Genomic DNA, 25,497 nt, shown 5'->3' with positions numbered 1-25,497 from the left:
AGCCTCGTTATTGTTATTTTATTGTGTTACTTTTTATTATTTTTTACTTTAGTTTATTTGGTAAATATTTTCTTAACTCTTTCTTGAACTTTATTGTTGGTTAAGTGCTTGTAAGAAAGCATTTCACGGTAAGGTCTACACCTGTTGTATTCAGCGCATATCAAATCAAATTTTATTTGCCACATGTGCCGAATACAACAAATGTAGACCTTACCGTGAAATGCTTACTTACAAGCCCTTAATCAACAATGGAGTTTTAAGAAAATAGAGTTAAGAAAATATTAACTAAAGTTTAAAAAAGGAAAAAAAAGTAACACAATAAAATAACAATATTATTTTAGCAGATGCTCTTATCCAGAGCAACTTACAGTTAGTGAGTGCATACATTTTCATACTGGCCCCCCGTGGAAAACGAACCCACAACCCTGGCGTTGCAAACGCCATGCTCTACCAACTGAGCTACACGGGAATAATGAGGCTATATACAGGGGGTACCGGTACCGAGTCAATGTGTGGGGGTACAGGTTAGTCGAGGTAATTTGTACATGTAGGTAGGGGTAAAGTGACTATGCATAGATAATAAACAGACTGGTGGGGGGGGGGGGGGGGGCAATGCAAATAGTCCGGGTGGCCATTTGATTAATTGTTCAGCAGCTGTTAAGGAGCCTTTTGGACCTAGACTTGGCGCTCTGGTACCGCTTGCCATGCGGTAGCAGAGAAATCAGTCTATGACTTGGGTGACTGGAGTCTTTGACAATTTTTTGTAGTGCCTTGCGGTCGGAGGCCAAGAAATTGCCATACCAGGCAGTGATGCAACCAGTCAGGATGCTCTTGATGGTGCAGCTGTATAACTTTTTGAGTATCTGAGGACCCATGCCAAATCGTTTCAGTCTCCTGAGGGGGAATAGGCTTTGTCGTGCCCTCTTCACGACTGTCTTGGTGTGTTTGGACCATGATAGTTTGTTGGTGATGTGGACACCAAGGAACTTGAAGCTCTCAACCTGTTCCACTACAGCCCCGTCGATGAGAATGGGGGCGTGCTCAGTCCTCTTTTTTTCCCTGTAGTCCACAATCATCTCCTTTGTCTTGATTACATTGAGGGAGAGGTTGTTATGTGACAAATAAAGTTTGATTTGATTTGATTTAGCAAACGTTTTGGATAAGTGACTAAAATGGAATTTGAATGGAATTAAATTGAATTTACAGGGAGAGAGAATTGAGTTAGAATTCAATTAGGGGAATTAACCCCAACCCTGCTGCCAGAATGTTAACAGTAGTCATTGTTCAGGTTGGCAGTGGGAAGATTGAAAGTCCATTTGGGTGTCTCTCCTGTAATTTGTGGAATTAACCCCAACCCTGATTAGCACAAATATGTAATCCTTTACCTATCGTACTATGGAGATCAGTAGTTTAAATCTATTTTAAGTCTTGCTCTGTTAACAGGTGGCACCAGTGGCGGCTCCAGCCATGCCAGTCATCCGAAAGCTCTTCATGCTGCATCCTACATATCCCACAATCCTGCTGGAGCTCGCCAGCACCACAGACACCATACTTACTGCTGCAGGTGATGCATGCTGTGCTGTATTTATTATTTTATAATTGTGCATATGATTATGGCTGTTAGTAGCACTGCTGATCAACTGTTTCTCCCCTATTCTCTGTCATAGTGAGTTACCAGGAGCCGCAGAAGGATGCCTCCTACATTACTGTTTCCTCCCGGCCTACCTCTGGCCTGGGGCCTGGGTCTCGGGTGGTGAAGAGCATGAGCCTCAGAGCAGCAATCACTGCTGGACAGATTGTGAGGCTGGGAGAGAGCAGCACCGCCAGGGGACCAGTCAGACCTGGAGTATTTGAGATAAACAAATTCTTCAGGCGTCTCACCTTCAAACAGCATTAGGTAAAAAGGGGAGGGAACATAGCTAAGTATGTCCAGAATATGCTTTATATGACATGTTGTTTGTGGCGTCTGTGTAGTTTCGAATGACGAAACACATCATTTTGTTTTCCTGTGTAGAGAGGAGTTACCACTTGCTGGTTCTACATGATCAGAGGGAAACCACTGGCGGGACCAAACCTGTGGAAACACCATGACACACACCAAGTGAAGGAGACTCATGGAGATTTATCTCAAGCTGTTTACATTTCCACTTTTGTCCAAAGTACGATTTTATTTTCCATTATTACTCATCTCACTTGCTGAAAAATATTTATTTTGCTGTAGTGTTATTATATGTGTATATATTATGAGTTTAATTATGTATTTATGACCAGTCCTTTTTATTGAATATTGAATGTAATATATCAATTACTATTTACCTTGTTTGGGGTGTATGTAAATAAGTACATAGAGGAAACTTCTGGAGATCAAGCACAATGATTTGAAAGATAGGGGTGTAGGTGTAAGGTGTCCATTGGCACAATCGGCACCTCACTCGTTTAGTATATTTTTTATCTACAGAATGAGAGGCAATTACCCAATTTATTCCTCCAAATACATTCATTCCCCTCTCACATGCACTTTTTGAATTAGGCAATTGAGGTCTGTGTTCAAACAGAATTACCCAGTTATGGAAAGGGGGTCTGTACATATTTTTGCTGTAGTGGAGAATGGGGTATGTTGAGCCATTTTTTACATTCAGCATCACTACGTCAAGGGAAATACAGTATTATTTCCAACATTGATATCTACATATGTTTCAGGATGTTGTGTATCCCTGGAAATAATCAGAATCAATGTAAACATTACTGGGTTTTTTAAACAGCTCGTAAAAAAAAAAAAAAAGGTGATTTATTGGCACAATTTACCCTGGGTATGCATAGGGACAGGGTAAATTGAGCTGCCTTGGGGTGTCATGTGTGATGGTGTCCTGTGATGGTGCTGGCAGGTCAAAGTTTAATTCATGGAATGGGGGTGTGGTATATTGTATATCTGAAATGTATGCCAACATTCAGATATAGATCTCTCTATTCACTATCACTAACCCTTCCATTTCTTGACCAGTTGTCAGGGACAGGGATGTTGTTTCGATGTGCCAATTCAAAGGCAAGTTCTCTGCCTGAGGCTACTAAGCCCATGAAACTGGTCTGTGAGATTCTTGATATGTTTAGCAAGCTCAGACTCCATGTCATCAGATAAGACCTTGTGTGCCTCTGCTACTTGTCACATGATTCATTTTGTTGTATGGTTTCCTAGAAACAAGGGGTGGCTCAACTAACCCAATCGCTCAACTTACCCCACTCTCCCCTAAAGTATTTATTGATATGCTACTGAAATGTTTACATTTCTCTAATCAATAACTATTGTAGTGATGATACATTATTGCTGAGGGCCATGTATGGTAACTGTGCATTTTATTGCTATTGGTACTTGTAAATATTGCTGACATACTGGAAAACATTTACAGATCACAGCAATAAATAAATGTACTGCTGCAATTCTTGCTGCTACAAATGTAGTGTTTTGTACAGCTGTACTACGGATTAAGCTCCGTTCACAATAAATTATCATAAAAACACTGTTTGTTAATTAATCATGAGAAATTGTGAATATTTAATATTAGAGTAAAATGAGGGTGCAGGCTCAGGGGCGGTGCTTCGGTGCATCCAAAATGATCTCTTTCCGCATTGCTGCGAGTGTCAAAGGCTTGGAAGATGGCGTCGGTCTTGGTTCGTCTGGCCAGACTGTTGGTGTTGAAAAACAGTCGTGTACCAACAGTTGTGTACTCAGCATCAGGTGGTATTTTGAAAATATGCGCAGGTCATTTATGAAATTAAATCAATCAAATGTATTTATAAAGCCCTTTTTACATCAGCAGATGTCACAAATTGCTATACAGAAACCCAGCCTAAAAAGGAGGGGCGGGAGGAATTTAGTAAAGGTGCCTGGAAGGTATTGGTGTATGAAAAAACAGCCAGGCAAGATTTGTTAGGAAGTGAAAAATACCTGAGGACTTATATCTTAGAACTCAATGAATTTAATGAATGTTTAATCTCAGGTAGGATTTCTGTGAGCCTATCATTTACCTCTCCATTTCACTGGAAGTGTTATTAATACATGCCTGTTTAAATGTGTAAAGCATGCTTCATGTAGTAAATGTTTTTATTATTTTATCCTGGTTGTCATTGTGTATAAAATCACCCAGCATAGCAGGCTAACTTAGATATGTTTTTGTGATGGAATTCTTGACAATTGTCCAGGCCTCCTTTGGCCTTTTCCGGATTGCTGTGGTAGTGATCCCCTTCCTGTATGTCGGAACTCTGATCAGCAAGAACTTTGCTGCGCTGCTGGAAGAGCATGACATCTTTGTCCCCGAGGATGATGACTGAAGGGTCTGTATGCTCCAAAATATTATATGACCTGGGTGTGCTGTATGTATAAGGATCACTAAAATCAACTTAACATTTAAGTAATAAAGATTACATTTGACCTTAGGGAAGGTGAGGCCTATTACTGTGTTCTCCCTCAACAGAGCTTAACGTTGTGTTACCACTCAAAGGCAACGGGAAGACGTGTGACAGCTGAAAAAAGACTTGAGGATCTCAATGTCAACAATGCCTTTCTGGTGCTTCTCTCCTGCCTTCTCTCCCCATCCCTTGTGATGTGTGCCTGCCTGGATACAGAGCTGTTTTAGAGCAGTGATAGGACTAATTCCTCCCTGGTGATAACGTTTACATGCAGATAAGTCTTACTAAATACAATTTAAAAAATCTATGTGCAAGAGGAAACCCTTGGATCAGTTGAAGTTGCATTTCATTTAGCCAGTGATATTTTATACATTGATGGAAATATTTGTTCTATGTTTTCAATCATTCTGGGGATATTGATTTATTTGAGAAGGCCTTAGTCAGGTGACAGGCCTGCATAGGTGTCCCTATTTATGTGGTTTCTGATATAGGTTATCAAGAACCCTTGGTGCTTTTTATTCCAAACTGTTACATTTGTTTTTGATCAACTGATCTAATAAAGACGACCTATATGTAATGTCCGTCAGTGGCATGACAATTCACAATCTATTCAGAGTCTTATCAACTAATAACTGGCTTATTGAATTGGAGTGGGTACAGGGTAAACACAGGGTCCATGACAACCATACTGATATTCCTTGGTATGAGCCATGGTCTCAGCATCCATCTTCTGAACTTGGTGATCATAAGGGCTAGTTTGCACAAACACATACAGTGGGGAAAAAAAGTATTTAGTCAGCCACCAATTGTGCAAGTTCTCCCACTTAAAAAGATGAGAGAGGCCTGTAATTTTCATCATAGGTACACGTCAACTATGACAGACAAAATGAGATTTTTTTCCCCAGAAAATCACATTGTAGGATTTTTAATGAATTTATTTGCGAATTATGGTGGAAAATAAGTATTTGGTCAATAACAAAAGTTTCTCAATACTTTGTTATATACCCTTTGTTGGCAATGACACAGGTCAAACGTTTTCTGTAAGTCTTCACAAGGTTTTCACACACTGTTGCTGGTATTTTGGCCCATTCCTCCATGCAGATCTCCTCTGGAGCAGTGATGTTTTGGGGCTGTCGCTGGGCAACACGGACTTTCAACTCCCTCCAAATATTTTCTATGGGGTTGAGATATGGAGACTGGCTAGGCCACTCCAGGACATTGAAATGCTTCTTACGAAGCCACTCCTTCGTTGCCCGGGCGGTGTGTTTGGGATCATTGTCATGCTGAAAGACCCAGCCACGTTTCATCTTCAATGCCCTTGCTGATGGAAGGAGGTTTTCACTCAAAATCTCATGATACATGGCCCCATTCATTCTTTCCTTTACTCGGATCAGTCGTCCTGGTCCCTTTGCAGAAAAACAGCCCCAAAGCATGATGCTTCCACCCCCATGCTTCACAGTAGGTATGGTGTTCTTTGGATGCAACTCAGCATTCTTTGTCCTCCAAACACAACGAGTTGAGTTTTTACCAAAAAGTTCTATTTTGGTTTCATCTGACCATATGACATTCTCCCAATCCTCTTCTGGATCATCCAAATGCACTCTAGCAAACTTCAGACGGGCCTGGACATGTACTGGCTTAAGCAGGGGGACACGTCTCGCACTGCAGGATTTGAGTCCCTGGCGGCGTAGTGTGTTACTGATGGTAGGCTTTGGTTACTTTGGTCCCAGCTCTCTGCAGGTCATTCACTAGGTCCCCCCGTGTGGTTCTGGGATTTTTGCTCACCGTTCTTGTGATCATTTTGACCCCACGGGGTGAGATCTTGCGTGGAGCCCCAGATCAAGGGAGATTATCAGTGGTCTTGTATGTCTTCCATTTCCTAATAATTGCTCCCACAGTTGATTTCTTCAAAAAAGGTGCTTACCTATTGCAGATTCAGTCTTCCCAGCCTGGTGCAGGTCTACAATTATGTTTCTGGTGTCCTTTGACAGCTCTTTGGTCTTGGCCATAGTGGAGTTTGGAGTGTGACTGTTTGAAGTTGTGGACAGGTGTCTTTTATACTGATAACAAGTTCAAACAGGTGCCATTAATACAGGTAACGAGTGGAGGACAGAGGAGCCTCTTAAAGAAGAAGTTACAGGTCTGTGAGAGCCAAAAATCTTGCTTGTTTGTAGGTGACCAAATACTTATTTTCCACCATAATTTGCAAATAAATTCATTAAAAATCCTACAATGTGATTTTCTGGATTTTCTTATCTCAATTTGTCTGTCATAGTTGACGTGTACCTATGATGAAAATTACAGGCCTCTCTCATCTTTTTAAGTGGGAGAACTTGCACAATTGGTGGCTGACTAAATACTTTTTTCCCCCACTGTATGTATCACATTAATGCATCTCTACTGTGGCAACGCAGAGGAATAGCTATGAAGTCCACAAGGAGAGCATTAAAGGAGAGCCTTCCAACTTCAAGTGGGAAGTAACAGTCCCATGACTGTTTTCACAAAATGAAAACATTTGTACAAGGAGGACTTGACACGAGATTGGGTATCATGTGTATATTTACAGTTCAATAAGGGGAAGCCTCTGTTACACTGGACAAAACAGGGTGGAAAGTACAGGGAGCAGTTCAATTGTCATGTCCAACATAAAATCTGGACAGAAAGTCTGCAGGGCGTGGTACCTCCGTCTCATGGAAATAGCGCATAATGTGGGTCTTCTGCTTCCAGACATTGATGGTCTCCTGCAGCTCCATCTTACCCTATTGTAAACAAAAGTATGCAAAGAAAACATCACTCACTACACTCGATATGTGGCCATTGAGCTTTGTAAATATTCCCTTCAAAGTTTTGATTTTTTTCTTTGAACGATTTGGATGTGTCACATGTAAAATGATGTAGAGCATGGTAGCCCAGTTATCTAGACATAGTTTGTATCTCGGTCTAGCAGTATAACACTAACCCACCATGCAACTAAGAAACTGGGTTAACTGCATGAGCGCAAACTAACTGATTGGGGAGCAGAGTAGACTAACCTTAATGACAAGCATGTCAATCACGCGGGGGTCATTGACGTGCTTGTTTCTGTCAAACATCTCCCTCACTTTGTCTCTTCCTTGGCGAGCTGTGATGTCCAGCTGGAAGGTAGTTACTGTGGGACAAAACATAAGACAAGAAGATGTGGGCATTTTATAGGACAACAAGCTCAAGCAAATATTCATATCAACAAAATTAAATTCTGCAAATGTAGGAAGTGTATTGTACTGTCCATACATTCAAAAAAAAAGAAGTGGTTCATGACGATAAACTAGCTAGCTAGCTCATTGACTAGCTATGTAACCTTAGCTGATAGTACACTGAACAAAAGTATAAAACGCAACATGCCACAATTTCAACGATTTTTCATGAGTTAATTCATAAGGAAATCAGTCAATTTAAATAAATAAATTAGGCCCTAATCTAAGGATTTCACACTGGGAATACAGACGTGAGTATCTGGAGTGAATACCATTTGCCTCATGCAGCATGACATCTTCGCATAGAGTTGATAAGGCTGTTGATTGTGGCCTGTGGAATGTTGTCCCACTCCTCTTCAATGGCTTCGCGAAGTTGCTGGATATTGATGAGAACTGGAACATGCTGTCATACACGTCGATCCAGAGCATCCCAAACATGCTCAATGGGTGACATGTCTGGTGAGTATGTAGGCCATGGAAGAACTGGGACATTTTCAGCTTCCAGGAATTGTGTACCGATCCTTGCAACATGGGGCATTGCATTATCATGCTGAAACATGAGGTGATGGCGGTGGATGAATGGCACGACAGTGGGCCTCAGGATCTCATCACGGTATCTTTGTGCATTCAAATTGCCATCGATAAAATGCATGTGTGTTCATTGTCCGTAGCTTATGCCTGCCCACACCATAACCCCACCGCCACCATGGGGCACTCTGTTCACAATGTTGAAATCAGCAAACTGCTCTCCCACACGCCTGCCATCTGCCCGGTACAGTTGAAACTGGGATTCATCTGTGAAGAGCACACTTCTCCAGTGTGCCAGTGGCCATCGAAGGTGATAATTTGCCCATCAAAGTCGGTTACAACGCTGAACTCAAGACCCTGGTGAGGACGACAAGCACACAGATGAGCTTCCCTGAGACAGTTTCTGACAGTTTGTGCAGAAATTATTCGGTTGTGCAAACCCACAGTTTTATCAGCTGTCCGGGTGGCTGGTCTCAGACGATCATGCAGGTGAAGAAGCCAGATGTGGAGGTCCTGGGCTGGCGTGGTTACATGTGGTCTGCGGTTTGAGGCCGGATGGACGTACTGCAAAATTCTCTAAAATGACATTTGAGGCAGCTTATGGTAGAGAAATGAACATTCAACTCTCTGACAACAGCTCTGGTAGACATTCCTGCCTTCAGCATGCCAGTTGCACGCTCCCTCAAAACTTGAGACATCTGTAGCATTGTGTTGTGACAACACTGCACATTTTAGAGTGTCCTTTTATTGTCCCCAGCACAAGGTAAACCTGTGTAATGATCATGCTGTTTAATAACCTTCTTGACCTGTCAGGTGGATGGATTATCTTGGCAAAGGAGAAATGCTAACTAACTGTAAGTCGCTCTGGATAAGAGCGTCTGCTAAAATGACTAAAATGTAAAATGTAAACACATTTCTGGGATCTTTTATTTCAGCTCATGAAACATGGGACCAGCACTTTACATGTTGCCATTTATACTTTTGTTCAGTGTAGTTGCACCACGTTAGCTAAGTCTGGCCATAGATTGAAAGTATATGTTAGCTTACTTACATCGACAAGATATGTAGCCAATGAGCTAAATAAATATATATCTAGAAAGAGTGCCTTACAGCTAGTTAACGCTAGCTAGCTGCATTGGCACGACCTTGACGCTGGGATCCAGCTCTTGCGGATCTAATACAAAGGGAGAGCTTGTTTTACCTGTGTTTGGAACCTCTCTGTACCAGGCACGATACAGTTCCCGAACTCTGCGCTTAGCTTCATCCAGATCCCTGCTGAAAATCGGTTTGACAACTTTAGCAGCACCAGCTGCTGTCCGGGTCGCCGCACTGGACGCCATGTTTGTTTCTTTTACCTTCTTCCCTGGTTAGCCTAGTTTTAATTCTACACTGATTTGAAACATATTAGTCCTGCCACCTAGCGTACAGGAGGACATTTATCCGCTTCATCTGGGCTCAAGTCAACTCACACACAAAAAAAGGTTTTATTATTTGCAGATAGTAATAGGCCAGGTTCAGGGATATACACTATATATAAACAAAAGTATGTGGACACCCCTTCAAATTAGTGGATTCGGCTTCACGTTGCTGACAGGTGTATAAAATCGATCACACAGCCATGCAAGCTCCATAGACACACATAGGCAGGAGAATGGCCCATACTGAAGAGCTGTGACTTTCAATGTGGCACCATCATAGGATGTCACCTTTCCAACAAGTCTGTTCATCAAATTTCTGCCCTGCTAGAGCTGCCACGGTCAACTGTAAGGGCTGTTATTGTGAAGTGGAAACGTCTAGGAGCAACAAACGGCTCAGCCACAAAGTGGTAGGCCACACATCTCACAGAACACAGTGCTGAAGCGCGTAAAAATCTGTCCTTGGTTGCAACACACTACCAAGTTCCATCAGCACAAGAACTGCTCGTCGGGAGCTTCATGAAATGGGTTTCCATGGCCGAGCAGCCGCACACAAGCCTAAGATCATCATGTGCAATGCCAAGCTCATCATGTGCAATGCCAAGCGTCGGCTGGAGTGGTGTAAAGCTCGCCGCCATTGGACTCTGGAGCAGTGGAAACGTGTTCTCTGGAGTGATGAATCACACTTCACCATCTGGCAGTCGGACAGACAAATCTGGGTTTGGCGGATGCCAGGAAAATGCTACCTGCCCCAATGCATGGTGCCAACTATAAAGTTTGGTGGAGGAATAATGGTCTGGGGTTGATTTTCATGGTTCGGGCTAGGCCCCTTAGTTCCAGTGAAGGGAATTCTTAACGCTAGAGCATACAATGACATCCTAGACGATTCTGTGTTTCCAACTTTGTGGCAACAGTTTGGGGAAGGCCCTTTCCTGTTTCAGCATGAAAATGCCCCTGTGCACAAAGTGAGGTCCATACAGAAATGGTTAGTCGAGATCGGTGTGGAAGAACTTGACTGGCCTGCACAGAGCCCTGACCTCAACCCCATTGAACACCTTTGGAATTAATTGGAACGCCCACTGCGAGCCAGGCCTAATCACCCAACATCAGTGCCCGACCTCACTAATGCTCGTGGCTGAATGGAAGCAAGTCCCTGCAGCAATGTTCCAACATCTAGTGGAAAGCCTTCCCAGAAGAGTGGAGGCTGTTATACCCATGGGTGGCGCACAATTGGTCCAGCGTCGTCCAAGGTAGGGGAGGGTTTGGCCGGCAGGGATGTGTGTTCGTTTCCCACGGGGGGCCAGTATGAATTTTATTTAATTTTTTTATGCATTCACTAACTGTAAGTCGCTCTGGATAAGAGCGTCTGCTAAATGACTAAAATGTAAATGTAAATGTAAAATGTTATAGCAGCAAAGGGGGGACCAACTCCATATTAATGCCCATGATTTTGGAATGAGACGTTCGACGAGCATGTAGTGTACCATTAGACTAGCCTACATACCATTACGAGTTAGGCTTAGTACAGAGTTCTGAGACTAGTGTAAGTCAGCTAAATATGGATGATTCACACGGCTGTATTAACATGCATTTTATTGCTTGTAAAAGGATGGTACTTTACAAAGATATTGCATGCCCTACATTAAATATTAAAAACATTGTCAAAAGATAGTTGTCTACTTTATCATCTCGTCACAAAACACATGATACAAAAAAACATTGGCTCATTGACGCTAGACATTTTTGTGGCACAAACAATCATGCCTACACAATGTTTGGAGGTGGAGGTTGGGAAAGGATCGCAACATGCAGCTTCTTAGCCTTAGTCAAAAATCAAGAATCCTTGCAAGACGACAAAATTTCATCAAACTTCTACAAGCAATTCTCCAGTCACAGAAGGCACTATATAAAACAAAAAGCACACATTCAGATGACTTCTATCTACACACTAGAGGAATGATTGTGATTTCCAATTTGGCTTCCCAGGAATTTACAGTAACAAGCCATGAATGTCACTTTCTCTGTATCAATCCCAATGGTAAATAGTTATAAAGTTTATGTTCACAATGGAGACCTACATTGTAAGATGATATTACACTGAATAAAGCGACAAATAGGTTTGCTTAGTAGAAATTTAACAATGACAACAATCACTGAGCGCAACCATTGTTGATATACAACATTAGGGTCGTTCCACCTCAAAAAGCACAAGAAAGAGGATTGAAACCCACCGTCTCAAATTGTTCTGAAATCGTTTCTGTAGTTAGTAAGAGATACGATTAAGATTCCTGAAACATTTTGTTTAAATATAATTTCATCTCATAAATGACGCTAATTGATTGCGCCCAAATTGTACTAAACTTCTTCCTACCAATGAGTAAGACACCCAGAAAATGTCAAAAGCCACCCACGGAACCCCCACAACCCATGCCAATACCACCCCAACAACCAGTATACAGTTTCAGTTATCTATGTTCAACAAGTCTTCTTGAATATTCCAACAAGTGGCAGCTTTCTGAGAGGGCTATCCATATGGTGCAATTCTCATATGAATACATTTTCTACAAGCCCAAAGCGTTGATGGCGAAATGGGCTAGGGACTAAAATGTGACAACCCTAATAAAATACATTGAATGGCAGTCATGTTTTTCAATAAAATTATTAGATAACAGCATTGTGATTAGTGACATTTAGCATTAAATCCAACCCAATACCATTACAAAACACTATACAGTGTATGTTTGGGACTTTTACCATTGAAGACCGTAACATTGAAACCATTAGAACTGCTATAGCTTAATGGTTTTCTTGTTCACCAGGAATGGTCTAACAGTAACTAATCCAGACCTTTTTTGAAGGGAATAAATCACACACAAGGGGGCCGTTTCATGGACACATATTAAGCATAAAATGACAAACTGAATTGCTTTCATGGAGGACTGGCTGGTTTTCTACCCAAAGTTCCAAAGGAAATGTTGTAATCTATTTAATAAACACAAGACACCAGCAAAATGGATAAAAGAGTGCGGCAGTATAGCAGGAACAGCGATATCTAATGGTCAAAACCTGGTACTTTCACACTACTTTATGGTAAATAATGCTAGCGACTTCAATTATTAATTTCTCTGAACAGGGGGGAAGAAAAACGTCACCAGATTCATAAGGAATACATTACATAGTATGGAGAAGCAATACTCCAAGCCGCAGCTTCATACTACTTGTTAAACATAGAGAACTGATACTGTATACTGGTTGTTGGGGTTGGATTGGGATGGGGTGTGGTGGGTCCGTGGGTGGCTTTTGACAATGTTAAGAGATTCCTCATGTCTTACTCATTAGTTGGAATAAGTTTGGTCCACATAGGATGTTGGGTACTATGTTTATTGAATATTATCTGAATCCTATAAAAAAAAAAAGAGGCACATTTGGGTGCAATCAATTACCTTAAATTCTCTGAGATCAAATTAAGTTTCAACAAAATAATGTTTAATGAATGCCAATCTTAACCGTTGCCAACTACAGAAACGATTTCGGAACAATCTGAGATGGTGGGTGTCATGGCTTGCTGAACTGACATGGAATGACTCATTGGTCTGTACAAATCCATGCTCTGAGATGAAAATAGTTTTGTTTTTGGCGAAAAGTATATCCTCCTTCCTTATACAGCTTTTGACAGTAGCCAACATGTAGACCAACTGTTTGTATGTTGGCTACTGTCAACATGTAAACAGTGTCTACATGTAGGTAGGTATGCAGAGAAAGGTAATCCAGTACTGTTTCAGGTCACAAATACATCAGAGCAACCTTCCACAAATAATCCAGTTACTCAGACCAATATTTTCATTCACTCACTCTCGCACATCCACAATAGGAAAATAAAGTTTAAAAAGTGCAGATTAAAATTTGCGCGACCCAGTGTAATATGACCGATCAACTGATCCTAGTCTATGCTGCTCATTGGCTGAATGATTGAAAGCTAAGGCACTATCATGGTCCCCCTAGCCGGCATCTTCTGGTGTGAAGACTTCTGCTCCTCTCCTATCTCAGTCACCATTGTGCCCATACGACTAGGAAAAACAAAACCATTTTTTTTTAGGCAATCACAGTTTCATCATAGAAGATTGATGTAATCTACTATTTCAAAGCTGTGTGAACATGCGTATGTATCTCTTAATAATGAGCTACGTCTATACCTCTCAATGTGTCTCTGAGCAGAGCCCCAGGGGCGGTGTCTCAGTGCTCCAGGCTGTTGCCTAGTTTCTGGCCCTCCTGCAGGGCAACCATGGCCAATCTCAGGTGCTCCCTAAGGCTCTGGATCTCCCGCTCACTCCTGCTCTTCATACCACTCAGCTCCCTGTGCACCTCTTTATACCGCTCACAGGCCGACTGCTTCTCCTATAGGGGTAAGGACACACATACAGAGGTTTATCAGATGGACAAAGTATACCTCTTCAACTCTGGGCAGACATACAATGTTGGAATGGACAGAATAGCCTGACTTTCTTTTTTCTTTCTCCCCCCCCCCCCCACCTTTATTTAACCAGGTAAGCAAGTTGAGAACAAGTTCTCATTTACAACTGCGAGCTGGCCAAGATAAAGCAAAGCAGTGCGATAAAAACAACATCACAGAGTTACATATGGGGTAAACAAAACATCAAGTCAAAAATACAACAGAAAATATATATACAGTGTGTGCAAATGTAGCAAGTTATGGAGGTAAGGCAATAAATAGGCCATAGTGCAAAATAATTACGATTTAGTATTAACACTGGAATGATAGATGTGCAAGAGATGATGTGCAAATAGAGATACTGGGGTGCAAATGAGCAAAATAAATAACAATATGGGGATGAGGTAGTTGGGTGGGCTAATTTCAGATGGGCTGTCTACAGGTGCAGTGATCGTTAAGGTGCTCTGACAACTGATGCTTAAAGTTAGTGAGGGAGATAAGTGTCTCCAGCTTCAGAGATTTTTGCAGTTCGTTCCAGTCATTGGCAGCAGAGAACTGGAAGGAATGGCGGCCAAAGGAGGTGTTGGCTTTGGGGATGACCAGTGAGATATACCTGCTGGAGCGCATACTACGGGTGGGTGTTGCTATGGTGACCAATGAGCTAAGATAAGGCGGGGATTTGCCTAGCAGTGATTTATAGATGACCTGGAGCCAGTGGGTTTGGCGACGAATATGAAGTGAGGACCAGCCAACAAGAGCGTACAGGTCACAGTGGTGGGTGGTATATGGGGCTTTGGTGACGAAACGGATGGCACTGTGATATACTTCATCCAATTTGCTGAGTAGAGTGTTGGAGGCTATTTTGTAAATGACATCGCCGAAGTCAATGATCGGTAGGATAGGGCATGTTTGGCAGCATGAGTGAAGGAGTCTTTGTTGCGAAATAGGAAGCCGATTTTAGATTTAACTTTGGATTGGAGATGCTTAATGTGAGTCTGGAAGGAGAGTTTACAGTCTAACCAGACACCTAGGTATTTGTAGTTGTCCACATACTCTAGGTCAGACCCGCCGAGAGTAGTGATTCTAGTCGGGTGGGCGGGTGCCAGCAGCGTTCGATTGAAGAGCATGCATTTAGTTTTACTAGTGTTTAAGAGCAGTTGGAGGCTACGGAAGGAGTGTTGTATGGCATTGAAACTCGTTTGGAGGTTTGTTAACACAGTGTCCAATGAAGGGCCAGATGTATACAAAATGGTGTCGTCTGCGTACAGGTGGATCTGAGAGTCATCAGCAGCAAGAGCGACATCATTGATATACACAGAGAAAAGAGTCGGCCCGAGAATTGAACCCTGTGGCACCCCCATAGAGACTGCCATAGGTCCAGACAACAGGCCCTCCGATTTGACACATTGAACTCTATCTGAGAAGTAGTTGGTGAACCAGGCGAGGCAGTCATTTGAGAAACCAAGGCTATTTAGTCTGCCAATAAGAATGCGGTGGTTGACAGAGTCGAAAGCCTTGGCCAGGTCGATGAAGACGGCTGCACAGTACTGTTTATTATAGATCGCAGTTACAGTTGAAGTCGGAAGTTTACATACACCTTAGCCAAATACATTTAAACTCAGTTTTTCACAATTCCTGAAATTTTAATCCTAGTAAAAATTCCCTGTCTTACGTCAGTTAGGATCACCACTTTATTTTAAGAATGTGAAATGTCAGACTAATAGTAAAGGGAATTATTTCTTTCAGCTTTTATTTCTTTCATCACATTCCCAGTGGGTCAGAAGTTTACACACACTCAATTAGTATTTGGTAGCATTGCCTTTAAATTGTTTAACTTGGATCAAACGTTTCGGGTAGCCTTCCATCAGCTTCCCACAATAAGTTGGGTGAATTTTGGCCCATTCCTCCTGACAGAGCTGGTGTAACGGAGTCAGGTTTGTAGGCCTCCTTGCTCACACACACCTTTTCAGTTCTGCCCACACATTTTCTATAGGATTGAGGTCAGGGCTTTGTGATGGCCACTCCAATACCTTGACTTTGTTGTCCTTAAGCCATTTTGCCACAACTTTGGAAGTATGCTTGGGGTCATTGTCCATTTGGAAGATCCATTTGCGACCAAGCTTTAACTTCCTGACTGATGTCTTGAGGTTGCTTAAATATATCCACATAATTTTCCTTCCTCATGATGCCATCTATTTTGTGAAGTGCACCAGTCCCTCCTGCAGCAAAGCACCCCCACAGCATGATGCTGCCACCCCCGTGCTTCACGGTTGGGATGGTGTTCTTCAGCTTGCAAGCCACCCCCATTTTCCTCCAAATATAACCATGGTCATTATGGCCAAACAGTTCTATTTTTGTTTCATCAGACCAGAGTACATTTCTCCAAAAAGTACGATATTTGTCCCCATGTGCAGTCGCAATCCGTAGTCTGGCTTTTTTATGGCGGTTTTGGAGCAGTGGCTTCCTCCAGCATCTTCACAAGGTCCTTTGCTGTTGTTCTGGGATTGATTTGCACTTTTCGCACCAAAGTACGTTCATCTCTAGGAGACAGAACGCATCTCCTTCCTGAGCAGAATGACGGCTGTGTGGTCCCATGGTGTTTATACTTGCGTACTATTGTTTGTACAGATGAACGTGGTACCTTCAGGCATTTGGAAATTGCTCCCAAGGATGAACCAGACTTAGTGTATGTAAACTTCTGACCCACTGGAATTGTGGTACAGTGAATTATAAGTGAAATAATCTGTTGGAAAAATTACTTGTGTCATGCACAAAGTAGATGTCCTAACCGACTTGCCAAAACTATAGTTTGTTAACAAGAAATTTGTGGAGTGGTTGAAAAACGAGTTTTAATGACTCCAACCTAAGTGTATGTAAACTTCCGACTTCAACTGTATAATATAGTTTAGGACCTTGAGCGTGGCTGAGGTGCACCCATGACCAGCTCGGAAACCGGATTGCATAGCGGAGAAGGTACGGTGGGATTCGAAATGGTCGGTGATCTGTTTGTTAACTTGGCTTTCAAAAACTTTCGAAAGGCAGGGCAGGATGGATATAGGTCTGTAACAGTTTGGATCTAGAGTGTCACCCCCTTTGAAGAGGGGGATGACCGCGGCAGCTTTCCAATCTCTGGGGATCTCAGACATTACGAAAGAGAGGTTGAACAGGCTAGTAATAGGGGTTGCGACAATTTTGACTGCTAATTTTAGAAAGAAAGGGTCCAGATTGTCTAGTCCAGATGATTTGTAGGGGTCCAGAATGTTCAGCTCTTTCAGAACATCAGCTGTCTGAATTTGTGTGAAGGAGAAGCGGGGGGGCATGGGCAAGTTGCAGCAGAGGGTGCAGAGCTGGTGGCCGGGGTAGAGGTAGCCAGGTGGAAAGCATGGTCAGCCGTAGCAAAATGCTTGTTGAAATTCTCGATTATTGTAGATTTATCGGTGGTGATAGTGTTTCCTAGCCTCAGTGCAGTGGGCAGCTGGGAGGATGTGCTCTTATTCTCCATGGACTTTACAGTGTCCCGAAACTTTTTGGAGTTAGTGCTACAGGATGCAAATTTCTGTTTGAAAAAGCTAGCCTTTGTTACCCTAACTGCTTGTGTATATTGGTTTCTATCTTCCCTGAAAAGTTGCATATTGCGGGGGCTATTCGATGTTAATGCAGAATGCCACAGGATGTTTTTGTGCTGGTCAAGGGCAGTCAAGTCTGAGGAGAACCAGGGGCTATATCTGTTCTTAGTTCTGAATTTTTTGAATGGGGCATGCTTATTTAAGATGGAGAGGAAAGCACTTTTAAAAGAACAACCAGGCATCCTCTACTGACGGAATGAGATCGATATCCATCCAGGATACCTGGGCCAGGTCAATTAGGAAGGCCTGCTCGCTAAAGTGTTTTAGGGAGCGTTTGACAGTGATGAGGGGTGGTCGTTTGACCGTGGACCCATTACGGACGCAGGTAATAAGGCAGTGATCGCTGAGATCCTGGTTGAAGACAGCGGAGGTGTATTTAGAGGGTAAATTAGTCAGGATGATATCTATGAGGGTGCCCATGTTTACGGATTTAGGGTTGTACCTGGTAGGTTCCTTGATCATTTGTGTGAGATTGAGGGCATCTAGTTTGGATTGTAGGATGGCCGGGGTGTTAAGCATATCCCAGTTTAGGTCACCAAGCAGTACGAACTCTGAGGACAGATGGGGTGTCCAGGGCACAACTGGGGGCTGAGGGGGGTCTGTAGCAAACGGCAACAGTGAGAGACATTTCTGGAAAGGTGGATTTTTAGAAGTAGAAGCTCAAACTGTTTGGGCACAGACCTGGATAGTATGATAGAGCTCTGCAGGCTCTCTCTACAGTAGATTGCAACTCCACCCCCTTTGGCAGTTCTATCTAGACGGAAAATGTTGTAGTTGGGGATGGACATTTCTGACTTTTTGGTGGCCTTCCTAAGCCATGATTCAGACACTGCTAGAACATCAGGGTTGGCGGAGTGTGCTAACGCAGTGAATAACTCAAATTTAGGGAGGAGGCTTCTGATGTTAACATGCAAAAAAATCAAGGCTTTTATGGTTACATAAGTCAACAAATGATAGCGCCTGGGGAGTAGGAGTGATACTGGGGGCTGCAGGGGTTAAACTCTACATCACCAGAGGAACAGAGGAGGACTAGAATAAGGATACGGCTAAAGGCTTTAAGAACTGGTCTTCTAGTGCGTTGGGCATTGTAGAATAGATTCAGGGCATTATGTACAGACAAGGATATGAGTACAGTGGAGGTAAACCTAAGCGTTGGGTAACAATGAAAGAGATGGCATCACTGGAGGCACCGATTGAGCCGGTCTCCGCGTGTATGGGGGGTGGAACAAAGGAGCTATTTGAGGCAGTTTGAGAGGGACTTGGGGCTCTACAGTGAAATTGTATAATAAGAACTAACTGGAACAGCAATAGGCAAGGCATATTGACATGGGAGAGAGGCATAAAGCAATCATAGGTGTTATTCGAGTGAGCTAAGACAAGTGGTAATGGCGATGAAAGTTTGGGCTGAGGCTAAACAGAAACAGGACATTGTGTAAAAGGAACAGTCCAGCAGGCATCAGCTGTGCAGCTGAGTGATCATAAGGTCCAGTGAACAGCAATATGTGAGTCCGAGAGCAGTTCGAATTGGTGCTACAGCACAGGCGAGCAGGAAGCACGGCTGTTGAATTGCGTGTGCTAGCGGGCCGGGGCTAGCAGATGTGATTGACGTGGAGCCATCAGCCACAGAAGACAGTTTTGCTAACTTGTAGATTAACATTCCAGTTTGTGTGTATAGTTTAAGTAATCTCCTCCTATACATTGGTTCCTAATAGACGGATTGGTTGTTAAGCAACAAAACCGACACGTGTGCAGCTATGGGGCAAATGACGGAGTTGGCTTATACGGTTGACAACATGTAAACATGTAAATGTTTATTGAAAACTTGAAGTCTCAAATGCATCGTTACAGTTGTTGGCTAGCTAGCTAGCGAATTTTAGCATAGACATGACATCACAGTCATAACACCTCAAAACAAGACATGGTATCAATAACAAGATACAACAAGCAGAAACGAGCCACCTAGGATTCCCCACATGGCACCTTCTTGTCATTGATGCTAGGGGAAATTCCACGGTAACGGAATTACTGTTTTTTCACTTTTAAATGTATGCCAAACAAAAACCATTGATTTCAGAGTTTAACTAACCACACAACTCTATGCACAATTTCCACTGAAAACTGTACATAAACTAATTTAGCGGAAGAACTGTGCAGATGCGAAGTTGGTAACGGAATCACGGTAAAATCTCCCTCAGGTTTTTATGCAACCACCTTTTCCAAAAACTCATATATATCTTCTTCTAATTAAGATTCAAAGCTGTCTGCAGAAAGAAAGGAGTGTCAGCTATGACATGGCACCTTGAGTTTGAAAAAAATCCATTTTGGTTATTGAACTACAGTAAGTGAATTTACACCCGGTAACGGAATTACTATAACGGAATTACATCATGGGTCCCTGATCTATACCACACAGAAATGCATAATTATGGATATGAATGCCATTCTCCTCATGTTTCACAAGTGTACTGTACTACTGTACAGTCGTGGTCAAAGGTTTTGAGAGTGACACAAGTATTGGTCTTCACAAAGTTTGCTGCTTCAGTGTTTTTAGATATTTTTGTCAGATGTTACTATGGTATACTGAAGTATAATTACAAGCATTCCATAAGTGTCAAAGGCTTTTATTGACAATTACATTAAGTTTATGCAAAGAGTCAATATTTGCAGTGTTGACCCTTCTTTTTCATGACCTCTGCAATCCTCCCTGGCATGCTGTCAATTCACTTCTGGGCCACATCCTGACTGATGGCAGCCCATTCTTGCATAATCAATGCTTGGAGTTTGTCAGAATTTGTGGGTTTTTGTTTGTCCACAAGTTCTCAATGGGATTAAGGTCTGGGGAGTTTCCTGGCCATGGACCCAAAATGTCAATGTTTTGTTCCCCGAGCCACTTAGTTATCACTTTTGCCTTATGGCAAGGTGCTCCATCATGCTGGAAAAGGCATTGTTCATCACCAAACTGTTCTTGGATGGTTGGGAGAAGTTGCTCTCGGAGGATGTGTTGGGACCGTTCTTTATTCATGGCTGTGTTCTTAGGCAAAATTGTGAGTGAGCCCACTCCCTTGGCTGAGAAGCAACCCCACACATGAATGGTCTCAGGATGCTTTACTGTTGGCATGACACAGGACTGATGGTAGCGCTCACCTTGTCTTCTCTGAACAAGCTTTTTTCCGGATGCCCCAAACAATCGGAAAGGGGATTCATCAGAGAAAATGACTTTACCCCAGTCCTCAGCAGTCCAATCCCTGTACCTTTTGCAGAATATCAGTCTGTCCCTGATGTTTTTCCTGGAGAGAAGTGGCTTCCTCGACAGCAAGCCATCCTCCAAAAATATTCGCCTCACTGTGCGTGCAGATGCACTCACACCTGCCTGCTGCCATTCCTGAGCAAGCTCTGCACTGGTGGTGCCCCGATCCCGCAGCTGAATCAACTTTAGGAGATGGTCCTGGCGCTTGCTGGACTTTCTTGGGCGCCCTGAAGCCTTCTTCACAACAATTGAACCTCTCTCCTTGAAGTTCATGATGATCCGATAAATGGTTGATTTAGGGGCAATCTTCCTAGCAGCAATATGTGAAGCCCTTTTTGTGCAAAGCAATGATGACGGCACGTGTTTCCTTGCAGGTAACCATGGTTAACAGAGGAAGAACAATGATTTCAAGCACCACCCTCCTTTTAAAGCTTCCAGTCTGTTATTCTAACTCAGTCAGCATGACAGAGTGATCTCCAGCCTTGTCCTCGTCAACACTCTCACCTGTGTTATCGAGAGAATTACTGACATGATGTCAGCTGATCCTTTTGTGGCAGGGCTGAAATGCAGTGGAAATGTTTTTTGGGGGATTAAGTTCATTTTCATGGCAAATAGGGACTTTGCAATTAATTGCAATTCATCTGATCACTCTTCATATCATTATGGAGTATATGCAAATTGCAATCATAAAAACTGAGGCACCAGACTTTGTGAAAGTTAATGTGTGTCATTCTCATAACTTTTGACCATGACTGTATTGTATTGGACTGCACTCTACATTGCTCTACTCACTGTACTCACTGTACTGTGCTATCCAAACTTGTGAAACATACAGTACCACCTACTCATTCAAGGGTTTTTCTTTATTTTTACTATTTTCTACATTGTAGAATAATAGTGAAGACATCAAAACTATGAAATAACACATATGGAATCATGTAGTAACCAACAAAGTGTTAAGCAAATCAAAATATATTTTATATTTGAGATTCTTCAAAGTAGCCACCCTTTGCTTTGATGACAGCTTTGCACACTCTTGGCATTCTCTCAACCAGCTTCATGAGGTAGGCACCTGGAATGCGTTTCAATTAACAGGTGTGCCTTCTTAAAAGTTAATTTGTTGAATTTCTTTCCTTCTTAATGCATTTGAGCCAATCAGTTGTGTTGTGACAAGGTAGGATTGGTATACAGAAGATAGCCCTATTTGGTAAAAGACCAAGTCCATATTATGGCAAGAACAGCTCAAATAAGCAAAAAGAAACGACAGTCCATCATTACTTTAAGACATGAAGGTCAGTCAATTCAGAATATGTCAAGAACTTTGAAAGTTTCTTCAAGTTAAAAACCAAGCGCTATGATGAAACTGGCTCTCATGAGGACCGCCACAGGAAAGGAAGACCCAGAGTTACCTCTGCTGCAGAGGATAAGTTCATTAGAGTTAACTGCACCTCAGATTGCAGCCCAAATAAATGCTTCACAAAGTTCAAGTAACAGACACATCTCAACAACTGTTCAGAGGAAACTGCGTAAATCAGGCCTTCATGGTCGAATTGCTGCAAAGAAACCACTACTAAAAGGACACCAATAAGAAGAAGAGACTTGCTTGAGCCAAGAAACACGAGCAATGGACATTAGACCGGTGGAAATCTGTCCTTTGGTCTGATGAGTCCAAATTTGAGATTTTGGGTTCCAACCGCCGTGTCTTTGTGAGACGCAGAGTAGGTGAACGGATGAGCTCAGCATGTGTGGTTCCCACCGTAAAGCATGGAGGTGGTGTGATGGTGCTTTGCTGGTGACACTGTCAGCAATGTATTTAGAATTCAAGGCACACTTAACCAGCATGGCTACCACAGCATTCTGCAGCGATAGTTTAGTGGGACTATCATTTGTTTTTCAACAGGACAATGACCCAAAACACATCTCCAGGCTGTGTAAGGGCTATTTGACCAAGGAGAGTAATGGATTGCTGCATCAGGCCTCTACAATCACCCGACCTCAACCCAATTGAGATGGTTTGGGATGAGTTGAACCGCAGAGTGAAGGAAAAGCAGCCAACAAGTGCTCAGCATATGTGGAAACTCCTTCAAGACTGTTGGAAAAGCATTCCTCATGAAGCTGTTTGAGAGAATGTCAAGAGTGTGCAAAGCTGTCATTTTATTTTATTTATTTCACCTTTATTTAACCAACTGCGACCTGGCCAAGATAAAGCAAAGCAGTGCGATAAAAACAACAACAACAGAGTCAAGGCAAAGGGTGGCTATTTGAAGAACCTAAAATAAATAAATAATATATATATATATATATATATATATATATATATATATATATATATATATATATATATATACACACATATATATATACACACACACATACACACACACACACAGTGGGGGAAAAAAGTATTTAGTCAGCCACCAATTGTGCAAGTTCTCCCACTTAAAAAGATGAGAGAGGCCTGTAATTTTCATCATAGGTACACGTCAACTATGACAGACAAATTGAGAGAAAAAAATCCAGAAAATCACATTGTAGGATTTTTTATGAATTTATTTGCAAATTATGGTGGAAAATAACTATTTGGTCACCTACAAACAAGCAAGATTTCTGGCTCTCACAGACCTGTAACTTCTTCTTTAAGAGGCTCCTCTGTCCTCCACTCGTTACATGTATTAATGGCACCTGTTTGAATTTGTTGTCAATATAAAAGACACCTGTCCACAACCTCAAACAGTCACACTCCAAACTCCACTATGGCCAAGACCAAAGAGCTGTCAAAGGACACCAGAAACAAAATTGTAGACCTTCACCAGGCTGGGAAGACTGAATCTGCAATAGGTAAGCAGCTTGGTTTGAAGAAATCAATTGTGGGAGCAATTATTAGGAAATGGAAGACATACAAGACCACTAATAATCTCCCTCGATCTGGGGCTCCACGCAAGATCTCACCCCGTGGGGTCAAAATGATCACAAGAACGGTGAGCAAAAATCCCAGAACAACACGGGGGGACCTAGTGAATGACCTGCAGAGAGCTGGGACCAAAGTAACAAAGCCTACCATCAGTAACACACTACGCCGCCAGGGACTCAAATCCTGCAGTGCCAGACGTGTCCCCCTGCTTAAGCCAGTACATGTCCAGGCCCGTCTGAAGTTTGCTAGAGTGCATTTGGATGATCCAGAAGAGGATTGGGAGAATGTCATATGGTCAGATGAAACCAAAATAGAACTTTTTGGTAAAAACTCAACTCGTCGTGTTTGGAGGACAAAGAATGCTGAGTTGCATCCAAAGAAGCATGGGGGTGGAAACATCATGCTTTGGGGCTGTTTTTCTGCAAAGGGACCAGGACGACTGATCCGTGTAAAGGAAAGAATGAATGGGGCCATGTATCGTGAGATTTTGAGTGAAAACCTCCTTCCATCAGCAAGGGCATTGAAGATGAAACGTGGCTGGGTCTTTCAGCATGACAATGATCCCAAACACACCGCCCGGGCAACGAAGGAGTGGCTTCGTAAGAAGCATTTCAAGGTCCTGGAGTGGCCTATCCAGTCTCCAGATCTCAACCCCATAGAAAATATTTGGAGGGAGTTGAAAGTCCGTGTTGCCCAGCGACAGCCCCAAAACATCACTGCTCTAGAGGAGATCTGCATGGAGGAATGGGCCAAAATACCAGCAACAGTGTGTGAAAACCTTGTGAAGACTTACAGAAAACGTTTGACCTGTGTCATTGCCAACAAAGGGTATATAACAAAGTATTGAGAAACTTTTGTTATTGACCAAATACTTATTTTCCACCATAATTTGCAAATAAATTCATAAAAAATCCTACAATGTGATTTTCTGGAATTTCTTTTCTCATTTTGTCTGTCATAGTTGACGTGTACCTATGATGAAAATTACAGGCCTCTCTCATCTTTTTAAGTGGGAGAACTTGCACAATTGGTGGCTGACTAAATACTTTTTTCCCCCACTATATATATATATATATATATATATATTTTGATTTGTTTAACACTTTTTTGGTTACTACATGATTCCATATGTGTTATTTCATAGTTTGATGTCTTCACTATTATTCTACAATGTAGAAAATAGTAAAACATTCAGAAAAACCCTTGAATGAGTAGATGTGTCCAAACTTTTGACTGGTACTGTACGTCTATGATAGGTTCAGATTTGGTCCAGTCCATCTGTGGACGTTAACATCAAGGTTAGGATGGAGTGACCAAATTTCAACGTTCATGGACGTGTCGGTCGGTGCTCAGTGGGTGAGGATGCTGGTTGTCCAGACAGACATTTTTAACACTCTTGGTTTGACCACCAGACAACAGAAAGACAAAGAAAACAGTTATGAGCTGAACATATCAGTATTCGAGTGGAAGGGAAGACAGTAGCAGGTGACCCAACTGGTTTGTGAATAGGGCTGTGGCGGTCATGAACTTTTGTCAACAGGTTATAGTCATGCATGTTTAGTATCTCCAGGCCTCCAAGCATACAAGCCGCATACAAGCCACTGATGCGCACCTTTGCAACATCTATATTTAAAAGAATGTCTAATAAATCAATTTCGGTTTTATAGCTGAGCATGTGCTTAA

At 42.3% G+C, this 25,497-nt stretch overlaps 3 protein-coding genes across 3 annotated transcripts in view; 1 reads left to right on the top strand and 2 right to left on the bottom strand.

Annotated features, from left to right (window-relative positions):
* Positions 1-3,515, top strand: part of fam234b (family with sequence similarity 234 member B) — a 10,517-nt gene extending 7,002 nt beyond the window's left edge. Inside the window, exons 10-12 of the mRNA XM_084145534.1 lie at positions 1,444-1,564; positions 1,668-1,897; positions 2,015-3,515. Coding sequence (XP_084001660.1) covers positions 1,444-1,564; positions 1,668-1,897 — 351 coding nt within the window. The 3' untranslated portion in view covers positions 2,015-3,515. The remainder of the gene's footprint in view (positions 1-1,443; positions 1,565-1,667; positions 1,898-2,014) is intronic.
* A 3,430-nt stretch (positions 3,516-6,945) lies between these two features.
* On the bottom strand, positions 6,946-9,524 carry ndufa6 (NADH:ubiquinone oxidoreductase subunit A6). Its single transcript, XM_084145025.1, has 3 exons — positions 9,367-9,524; positions 7,437-7,552; positions 6,946-7,163 (listed from the first exon to the last, which is right to left on the bottom strand). The coding sequence occupies exons 1-3, from the start codon at positions 9,503-9,505 to the stop codon at positions 7,032-7,034; spliced, it is 387 nt and encodes a 128-aa protein (XP_084001151.1). The 5' UTR covers positions 9,506-9,524; the 3' UTR covers positions 6,946-7,031.
* A 1,632-nt stretch (positions 9,525-11,156) lies between these two features.
* The window catches only part of LOC311103908 (TRIO and F-actin-binding protein-like), a 38,835-nt gene continuing 24,494 nt past the window's right edge, over positions 11,157-25,497 (bottom strand). The window contains exon 13 of the mRNA XM_084145533.1: positions 11,157-13,975. Within this exon, the coding sequence (XP_084001659.1) occupies positions 13,814-13,975 (162 nt within the window). The 3' untranslated portion in view covers positions 11,157-13,813. The remainder of the gene's footprint in view (positions 13,976-25,497) is intronic.

The sequence above is a fragment of the Coregonus lavaretus genome, assembly GCF_964263955.1.
Source record: "Coregonus lavaretus genome assembly, chromosome: 28".
NCBI classification, from domain to species: domain Eukaryota; kingdom Metazoa; phylum Chordata; class Actinopteri; order Salmoniformes; family Salmonidae; genus Coregonus; species Coregonus lavaretus.
This window is presented reverse-complemented; position numbering and strand designations above follow the sequence as displayed.